Consider the following 10864-nt stretch of genomic DNA (forward strand, 5'->3'; position numbering starts at 1 on the left):
CGTGCAGGATGCGAGGGCGATGTGGATGGGACAAAAGTTGATCAGCGCGAGGACGACGGGCCCGAAAATTCTTGCCGCGGCGACCTTCTGCATACTGATGCCCTTTAAAGCGTCGTATCGTGGCGAGTATCGTACGAGTTTCAACTGCGCCAACTTCGCTCGCTAAACGTGCGATGCTCGTACGGCGCCGATACCGATCTCTCTTCTTTCTGGGGTTTGCAAGATTTTCTATCTATCGTTTTGCAGTTGGAAAAAAATAAGAGAGCTGGTTTCAAGAGGAAACGAACGATGAAGAGCTATTTATATATTTTTTTATGAGAGTTTGGAAATAAATGTAACGATAATTGGTGACAGCTAAACGATCTTTAATAAAACACGCTGTGCAACGATACTATATCGTTTGAATTGATTTTGTATCGATATCGCCAAGTGGATTATCGAACGAGATAATAAATCCTTGGCGTAAAATATCGTCTTCGATAATTCGCGGCGAACGAAGCTCAAATAAGAGGTTCTCTTCGCACAAGGTTTCTCTCTTACGATTTTTCTAAAAAAAAAAAAAACACGTTACCCATCGGTAATGCATTAAGAGAACNGAACGAGTTCCATCTCCTTTACCTCGTTAACGTCAAGTGACTATCACTTGGTGTGCTCAACATTTTCGAAGAACTTGAAGAGAGAGAAAGAGAGAGAGAGAGAGAGAGAGAGAGAAAAAAAAAGAAACTCGAGAGAAAAAGGAGATAACAGAGCAGCCGAGGAACCCACACAAACCTTACAAACCCACCGCCCGGACTACTATCTATACGACGAATCACCGGCTATCCAAGACTACTCTCAAACGCACGGTCTAATGGAAAGTCAAGCGCGAGAGGGAACCGTTTCCCGTGCAACGGAAACGTATATAATTGTTTGCCCACATTTTATCGATTGGAACGAACACCGTTACACCTGCGCTAAATCAAACGCAACGATCGTAATACCTTTATCCACCGATGGACGATCGCATATATCCGATAGATAGAGGATTCAAAAAATGAAACTCGACGTGGCGGAGGATGAGAGAAGGCGCAGGGAGGGAAGAAAGAGGAGGGCGAGAGTTCTATCCCTCCATCGAGGGGCCGTGTCCGTTTGAAAACCGTGGCCATTTCTTCCAGTTGGAACACAACGCGAACAGGTATTCGAAGGTTTTTGCCATGTCGTGTTGCACGACACGACCTTTCTGTGAAGCGAGCTCTCGATAACCATCTCTATTGCCTGTCCATAAGATCATCAATAATTTGTCGTGACTCCGGCGAAAACGGCGGCCCTTTTTAAAGGCTATCGAAATTTATGCCGCGAAGAGATCGCGAACGTTATCGGTTATGTGCACGGTGTATACGCGTCCCCGTATACGAAGATAATCATCAGAATTATAAATTGTATCGCGGGAAGATGTGTACGCGCGGTGAACTCTTCCTAATGAGGCGATTAGAAGATCCTACTTCGCCGCGAGAATGTGGAATCGTGAGTGAAGTGATCTTTGAGGAAGCTCACGTCGTTTCGAAATTTCTTCTCGGTGGAAATTGCCGGTGGATTCTTGATAAAAACTTTTCTACAATGATGGGTATTACGGGTGTATGGTTTTTCGATTCCATCTTTTCGAAGAGATGTACCGTTTCTAACGAGGCTTAGAAGCTTTCTTCCTTGGAAGGAGGCGAATGAAACCTTATTTCAACGCGCGTAATCGTATTCGATTTTTTCGAGTAATCAAGTTTTCTTAATGATTAAGGTGGATGTGGAATCGTGAATGAAGTAACCTTGAAGAGAATATTCGTTTCGAAATTCGTATGGAACTTTGAAATCGAAAGATCTCGATTTAAAAGTTTAAAACGAATTTTTGAAGGGGATATTAATTTCTCGTTTATGAAAAATATGCAAATTTCGCAAATTTCTTGTATAATAATCAAATAACTTTGAAGAGAACTTCTCCGTAACATTTCTACATAAATTATTTATCGATAGTATAAAATGCAATTTTACAACTTTTAAAGCTAACCTTGATTTGAAATTCAGGTTTCGCTTTAAACGTTTCGTATGCTTGAATTCCCTACTGTGTAAATATTCCCGATAAATTAAGAGAAGACGAAATTTTATATATTCGTACAATTATGAATAAACACCCACGATCCATAAGTTGTACGAAAAATTCACGAAAGATAGAAATTTGCTAATTTATTCGCAATCGTGTTAACGATATTCGCATCGAATTCATCGCGAGTTTATGCGAATCCCGCGAATCGATCGAAGAAAATCGTCGAGAGATCTCTTGGATAAGAAAAATGTCTCGAAGGAAATTGTTACGCAATAACGCGCGTTAATTACCCAAGAATCACGAAGAATCGAAAGAATTAATCGCGTTAATTAACTGAGATCGTGATGCGTACGTGGTGAAAAACGTATCGTAACGACATAGAACAGTATCGTTACGTTTCTGTACAGAGGCATCCCGATCTCGGTCTTGTCAGGCTCCGTTTCGAGTCGACGAGTATCAATAGCAGCAGATAAACTCGCGATAAATTGCTTTCTTTGCGAACAATTCACAATCGTGATTCATAGATTATCTTCCACTCGTCGCGCTTAAGTGGATTGGCAAATATATCGTGAAATTAATTTATCGCGATGATTTCACACAACTTTCCCTCCAACGATTATATTCAAAATTTCTTTTAAAACTGTTAAATAGAAAATACGAAAATTTTGAACGGGAAAATAGAATCCGAAAAATGGCCAAAATTTTCTTTACACGAAGAATCATATCCTCAAATATTCCAAATATGTAAGAATTCGAAGATAATATATATATTATCTTTCCAAACATCGAGTGACTACGTCAAAAATTTCGTATTTCAAAATTTACTCTTTTTCAATATAAAAATTCGACGATGAAATCCAATCTATCCTCCTCCCTTCTCCTTCCTAAAATATACTAAATAAATCTTAACCCTTAAGATCCAAGAATTCGAAAACGAAATTACCCCCTGATAAGTAAAACTATTTCGAAATTAAGATCTCCTCCTCCGAAGGGAGGAAGCGTTTCACGCCGGATTTCAAACACGTGATCCCAACGTAATCGATAGCGAAAACACGTGTACAGCAGCGCACACGTACGCATCTGTTGCGCGGTGAACGCGTGCACCAGCGGAGGGGGCGGGCGAAGAGAGAAAGGAGGAGGATAAAATAAAGGAAATGGAAGGAGAGGAGGAATCGGTACCGTAAGGCATCTCGAAATCGTTTCACCGGATCAAAATTTCAGGGACCTCGAGTGGCCACGAAACCCCAGAGGAAATTATTTCTCGAAGGCCACTTACCGAGGCGCTCACGAAGAAGTAATCGGACAGAAAATACGGAGCCGCGGACCGATAATGGTTGGTCGTGAACAACGCGGCCCCCGGGCTCCCTATCCTCCTCCCCCCTTTCTTGTCTCTTTCTCTCTCTCACTCTTCTCTCCAGAGGGTCCAGAAACAACAACGGGCCCCGTACGCAACACGGGCACAGCGGGGATCCTTTATCAATCGTCGTTTTCTCGACTCTCTCTCGTTCGATCACGGCTACTTTTGATCACTTTCTCACGTCGCGGAACCCGGAACGAAAGGGTGGTCGATGATCACAGGGATTAAACCGCGGAATCGAGCGTCGAATCGCGTGAAAAATCGTAATTAAACGAGAAACGCTTAAACCGCGATCTCTCCGATTCGATGGGATCCAGATTTTCGGTTCAATGATCGCGTGGTTACGCGCGAGATTGAGGATTTTCAATGGCGTTTAACCTTGTGATTTTTTAATAAGGGAGGATTTGGAAATCAAATTGGGGATTTTAGTTATTCTGCAAAGGAAATACAGGGGATAATTTAGAATTATCGGTAGATCGGTAAAATTTCTATTTTTCTAAGATGAAATAAGAAATATTTCTGTTTCGATTAAGATTGCAAGATTGGTAAATTGATTTATTCTTATTCTTTTTTTGAATCGAATGAAGAAATTGAAGAAAAATATCTTGCTCCAGATACAATGGAAGAACTCTTGTCGTATTATATTCATTATTGTAATATAATTAAACGTGAAAGGGAGTCGATGAAAGGCAATGCAATTTTATTTTCCTTGTCGACAAGGATGACTTCGAGCTTCGACAAACTTACAACGTCACCCTAAAGACACCACGCTGAGATACAATATATTAAAATTGACAATGAGAATACAATATCCAAGGATTCAATTAACCGAAACCGAATACGCCTCGTTATTAATTACAATCCCCCTAACTGCGAACAAAAACCGATCGACAGATTTGGAAAAATCATGAGAATTCAATTTGTAGGAACCTTGTCCTTATCTGATCCAAAGTGATCGATGTTTTTGATAATATTCAAATAATTCGATACCAAATACTCAACAGAATGTATCATACCAATGTTTCGAGCATTTGGCATCACTTTACACTAAATCAAACCAAAAATCGTTTGAAAACCCATGAAATCTCAGTAACCTCGGCTTTCGTTTCTTTTTTTTCCTTCCATCGATACATAGCTCGACAAAAAAAGCAGATATAAATGGAGCTAGTGAAATGGATACGACACCACGACACGGAAACCCCGCAAAAATTTCACAAGAATTTCGATACCTGTTTCTTTCTTCCAGAAATCGACGATTCGAACGAAGTATGAGTATAACATATACGATTATAACCAGAGTAACCGAGATAGATATATACGCCTATACGTGGAACCTCCCCCAATCCGCTCGTATAACCTTTAAGAGGCCTGGAATCGGTGTGGAACACGCGTTTCGCAGGTATTCACGCAATCAGCCTCCACTTCCGCGATAGTCGTAACTCGTAGAAACGATCTCGGGGAGAGGGCCGCCGCGAGAAACGCAGTAAAAGGTCAAATTCCTTCGATTCGAGGCTCTCCTCGTCAAATTACGAGACGAAGAACCGTGCGACCGAGGGGCAAAGAAAGGTTGGATTGCGTATGCATTCGTTATTTGCGGTTATACGGGGAGGGAGGGGGGACAACACCGAGGAACGGGAGAGATAGTGGGCGCGAGAGAGAGAGGGGTGAGGTGGACGAGCTGGTGGTTGGACAGAGAGGGAGCGACAGAGAGGCAAAGTGGCGGAGAATAAACCGATACAGAGATACCGCATCCAGGCGAAAGCCGACAAGCCAACAACTCTGGAAAGGGCCCTGCGCCTGTTGGGGTGCCGCGAGAAGACGGCTGGAATGCACCGAGAACAGGTCGCAAGGCTGCCGACATTCCGAAATTTGCAACGGCCTCGGGAACGTGTCCCATTGTACCGTGTACAAAATTGCCCCGACTTTTGGCTGAAAACGGGGGGGGGGGGGGGGGGAGGGGGGGGGGGGGGGGAGGAGGAAGGAGGGAGGGGAGATAAAAAAAAGGAAATACGTCCCCTTCACCGAAACTCATACCTCAAATTCGCGCGAATCTTTCTCTTATTTCCATTCCATTTTATATTATGTATTTGAGATTTTATGTTAACGTTGGGCAAGTATTCTTTCGATTCGTTTTCGCATAGAGATTTTCTCGATTTGACGTGTCTTTCGCGAAAAATTATAAATTTATTACATAAAGATTATATAATTGAGATGTTCGAAAGAAATTCATAATCAGATTCGCGATAGAATTTCATCAATTTTGTAATGGCAATATTCTTTCCACCATTGAATTTGTTGAATTTGTAATTTTTTAATTCTACTTAAATTCTAATAATCTTCTAGCTAATAAATATTAATAAATCAACAAGTGATAAATTTATATCGTAGATATTAATCATAAATTTATATTGAATGAAATAATCAAGTGATTTGCGTGATTCATAAAAATCACCGTAAGATTTTATTTCTTTTATCATCAAACTCATAACTTCTACGATACAAATTTCTTCGATGATAATAGTTCAATTGTGTAAAAAGGCTGATAGAATTCAACTACCAGACAAGAAACTATTATAAATTGAAATTATATTACTATGCCTTACGTTGCCTTTTAAATTGATTGATCACATTGAAGTTTAAGAAGAAAATTTGCCAAGAAATTTAAGAAAATACCGTAAAATAATAAGCAAACTTGATTAAATTTTTATTTCCATTCCATATATAAAAAGAATAACTTGTTTAAAATATTTCAGTTTTCTAAACTTCAATGTTCCAAATCAATATACATTTTATATGTTTTATAAAGCAACGAGATAAACGAAATAAAATTATCCGATGAACACAATACTTGGTAAATATTTCCCGATAAAAATATATAAAGATAAAATCAATATCAATCGCGTGAAACACAACGTGCAATTTTCCTGGCGTCATTAGTGGAAACCAGAAATGCCGCTCGTCGTTCATCGTATCGGCTATACGTTTTCTCATAACCACAAAAAGCATCTATATCTATTCAAAGTCTTCTTTTTCCCTCTCTTCCAATCGATTCCGGCGTAAAAAGTAAGAAGAAATACGAGGCGAGGATAGAAAAACCGGATAATCGTCGATGAATCCAAGAAACTTGAGAGAACCAGAGGAGACAAAGACAATAAATGTTGTCTTATCGAACGGACTTTAAACGGAGAACGGTTCCGCGATATTAACATACGCATATATGTTATAACGTTGCGATGCTGGTATTTCAACGGTACCGTACGATCCGTAGCGTAAATTGGTTTTTAACGCTTTTATTTTTCTACCACCCCCACCCATTTCTCTGGGGACCCCGCATTTACGAGGCAATTTTGCTCATCGACGAGCGCGCCGGACCCTGTTATAAATAAAAACCACGGCAGAAGGAAGAAAACTATAGTATAAAGATTCTTGTTCTTCTTCTTTTAACGTCCCTTGTATCGCGTGTCACGTATTTATGTCTCGTACTTTTTCGGGAATTCGTTTATAAATTACGATTTAATCGAAACACGAGTTGATCTTTGGATGATGGAAAATAAGAGAAATCTCAAAGATTTGAAGATATGTTTTATTTTATTTAAAAAAAAAAAGTTTAATGACCTGTAACATTGAAGAAAATGATTTTATGATTATCGACCTTCGGTCTATTTAAAAAGATACGCTTTGAATAGCCTTATCCGATTGATCAAGATTAACCTTGAAAAACTCTCAACGCCTCCGCCAATAGTAATTTCTTCCATCTATCTTCATCAACCTTGAATTTCGTTTATGTTTCATTTTTTTTTTTTTAATCCAATGTTAAATTAAACATTTTATATGTAATTTTTTTATATATTAAAAATGAATTTTTATTAGAAAAAAAATAAGTTTAATATCATATTCTCGTATGCCGATCGTAATAATATAAATAGAATCTATTTGCAAGATAATCGCCTACAAAATCACGTACAAACGAATCGTACAGTTTCACGAGAAACGAACCGCTATATGGACACGACAAAAACTGAAAAGAGATGTTGGTACGGTGTCTGCTGAAAACCGTTCATTCCGCAGACTAATCGCGTTCATCTTACATAATATCAACAGGATTTTCGTCTTTCTGCCTGGTCCAGAAACTAAAAAATTCGAGAGCGAGTAAGAAAGACAAAATGCCGGTTCGCGATAAATCGAGTACGCACGCGTAAAACTGAGACGAAGATAGATACGCAACGAACGAAAGATAAAGATGAAGAAGAAGAAAGAAGAAGAAAAAGAGAGAGAACGTATGAGCAAGTGAGAAAGACACACGCAAAGGAGAAAAAGAGAGAAAAAGAGAAAGATAGAGAGTCCATCAAGCAAAACTCACCCTGTTGCATTCCAGAGCCTCCGCGCTGTGCTCCTCCTTCTGCTTGAAGCAGCTGCTGCACTTGCTCTTGTTGAATATGTTCGGCGCGAACTTCCTGCACTCGGCGCCGGTGCCACGGACGCCCGCCGTGCCGCCCGACATCGCGACACGTGCGAATTAACCGCGACGACCGGACAGCATCGTTCGTCTTTCACTCCCTTTTTTATTTGTCACTGTCGTACACCGCTGTTCGAGAAGCGAGAACGCATTGATTTTGCCCGATCGATTAATATACTTCGTAAACTTTGATATAATTCCTTATCACCACCAAATAATTTGATTTACACACGATTTCGTTTATAAAAATGCGCTACGAAACGACTCAGTCTCCGCAATCTTCGTGTGTCCGTTACGTTAACGGATCGAGTTAACAGGATTTCGTATTCTTGTTTCGTATGAAGATCGACATTTATCGAGCAATCGATCGACAATGATACGTTTCCGGTTATAATCGCAATCGATTTCGTTTGTACCATGTGACCAGGTTCGTGATACGATCGAAAATCGATTGTATATCGAAGCGTCGCTCGTTATTCTCGAAAAGCGAAATATGCGTAGATAGGAGCTAATGTATATAAATAATATATTTATAATGGTCGTAACCGGAAAAAACTTTGATTTGTTTCTCTGCTTGTTGTTTACATACGTTCTACGAGAAATATACGTGCTCAACTTCGTTTAAATTTCGTAATATATACAAAGAGGTGCGTCTCGTACTTGTGTGTTTACAATGCCTTTATGTCACGCGGTAACAACACGCGTACCGTTGTCGACATTGACTCAATTCCACGAAACGGTTGTCCAAATGCTACGTAGCAGGTGACTATTCCTCGAACTTGTTGACAATATTTGAATACCGTACGCTCTTCGAAACGAACACGTGGATTATATGCGATACTTCGAATCACGAATCTATTATTAGACACAATGGCATGCACCTCAGTTAACATGTCACAGCACCGTTTGCCGATTTATCGATTGTTCGATGAATCGAACGTTAATCGCACGTAGATGCGATTATTCGATTCACAAAGAATCACTTCTTTTAATCGCTAAAGATTCGTCTTGGATATATAGAGACGTGGCTACGATACAATTATTCGACTGCCACAGTTCACGATATACCGATAGTAGCACCACGAGCACCACGATCTTTACGCACGCCTAAATATATCGATTGTCACTGTGATAATCCTATGATACGATTTGAAATACTACACACGCGATTATTTCGGCAACGACCACGATGACGACGATACTTGAGCACACTTACGGCACATCGCGTTGTGCTCTCCATGACAGAACGCTCCCGCGGACGTCCATCTGCGATCTGGCCCGTTTAACTCGGCCTCTATGCCACCGGCAGCGCTCACTCTCGCTCGATCGACCGTAGCACGCCTCTTGTATACGATACTACGCCAGCGCCAAACTAGTTCCTTCTTCTACTGGAATATAGCGCCGGCGTAAGAATTTCAATTAATTTTGCGTTTCTCTTTTATCTATTTTTTTATTATTATGCAATAATAATTGTACATCTTCATTATCTAATTTTTTTTTAATGATTTGATTGTTCAACGAATATACATATTATTCCTGCAAAAAAATAATTAATATTTATTCACAATTTATTTAAATTTTATTAAATTTATTTTTGATCTTTCAATAAATATTATAAAATAAATTTGTAAATAAATATTTTTAATAAATATTATAAAAGTCAGCAGAATTAAATATGATTAATTAAGTAATAAATAATTGTATAATAAATATTAATTTTTTACACAAGATATATTTTACATTATAGAAAATATATAATATAATATAATATGAATATAATATGAATATAATATGAATATAATACAAAAAATTTAAAAATATTATATATAATATGAAAATATATGATAATATATGAATAATAATTCTTTTTAATATTATTTTTTAATATAACACATAATGTAATATTATAATATAATAAACATATCAATTTAAAACAGAAAAATAAAATTATAATTGATTTAAGATTAATATTTGTTTAGTTTTAAAATATAAAATTACGTAAAAATATATTTGAAAAAGATGTAGCTGATATAATCAATTAAAAAATTTGCATATAAATATAAAATGACAAAAGTAAAAAATATTCTTCTGATTGTATTATATAATAATTATGCAAATAATATAATCTTAATCTTTCTTTCTTTTTAAACGTAATCAAGTAATGGGATATTTTCTACATTATGAAAAAACACATTTGAATAAATTCAAGATGCAATCTACGACTTGACTCATGCGAATGCTTAAATTGAATCAGCTGATTTTTACATCCGGTTCGATATTCAAGATTTCTTTTCCGGTTCATCCAGACCAGCGTTCCAGTGTTTGGAAGACTGACTGTAAAGATGGTAGATGAAGCTGGTGACAGGTTCGTAGGCTAAATTATTTTCGGCTTTTTATACGAAATCTAATACTGATGACTAGTATTAATATATATATTCTAATGTAATATAATGATATAATACATATCTTGAAATAAAATTAACCTTATATCCATTCCCTGGAATTCTAAAGATTAATCTTTCATAATCTCTGCTAAATGTCCATGAATGTTTTACTAACCCGTTTTCCATTTCAAGACAAAATTGAAAATAATTTCATATTAAAAATACACTATTTTTAAATATTATATTCATTTTTTTCATAAATTTTTTTTATCTCCTGTCAATTTCATTAAGATTTTTCAATCATTAAAATGTATATTAATTGACAAATTTAATTATTACATTTCAATAAATTATTTATATATATAATAGCAAGAATAAAATTGTTGTTTCTGTTACAAGCATGTTTGTATTCAAACAAATAGAATGCTGATTAACTCTAATCAACATCTTATATAACACATAGAAGAATTAATTTATAACAAAGATCATAGCTTAAAAATGTTAATTAGATAAATGATATGTAAACATATATATATATATATATATATATTAAATTTTTAAATATATTTATTTATTTTTAAATGAATAAACTATTA

General features: G+C 37.1%; 2 protein-coding genes across 8 annotated transcripts in view; one reads left to right on the forward strand and one right to left on the reverse strand.

Moving 5' to 3' along the window:
* Positions 1-9188, reverse strand: part of LOC102677037 (protein outspread) — a 194650-nt gene extending 185462 nt beyond the window's left edge. For 4 of the 7 annotated variants that reach the window (XM_031515252.1, XM_031515247.1, XM_006609647.2 and 1 more), the window contains exon 1: positions 7789-9187. In XM_031515252.1, the coding sequence (XP_031371112.1) occupies positions 7789-7929 (141 nt within the window). In that variant the 5' untranslated portion in view covers positions 7930-9187. Of the gene's footprint in view, positions 1-7788 lie in introns of all 7 variants that reach the window. The other 3 variants (XM_031515246.1, XM_031515250.1, XM_031515249.1) reach the window with 1 other exon arrangement.
* Positions 9189-10099: 911 nt separating this feature from the next.
* LOC102677187 (transmembrane protein 11, mitochondrial) overlaps positions 10100-10864 on the forward strand; it is a 3780-nt gene continuing 3015 nt past the window's right edge. Inside the window, exon 1 of the mRNA XM_006609648.2 lies at positions 10100-10249. Coding sequence (XP_006609711.1) covers positions 10227-10249 — 23 coding nt within the window. The 5' untranslated portion in view covers positions 10100-10226. The remainder of the gene's footprint in view (positions 10250-10864) is intronic.

This window comes from Apis dorsata, unplaced genomic scaffold (assembly GCF_000469605.1).
Source record: "Apis dorsata unplaced genomic scaffold, Apis dorsata 1.3 scaffold_59, whole genome shotgun sequence".
NCBI classification, from domain to species: Eukaryota; Metazoa; Arthropoda; class Insecta; order Hymenoptera; family Apidae; genus Apis; species Apis dorsata.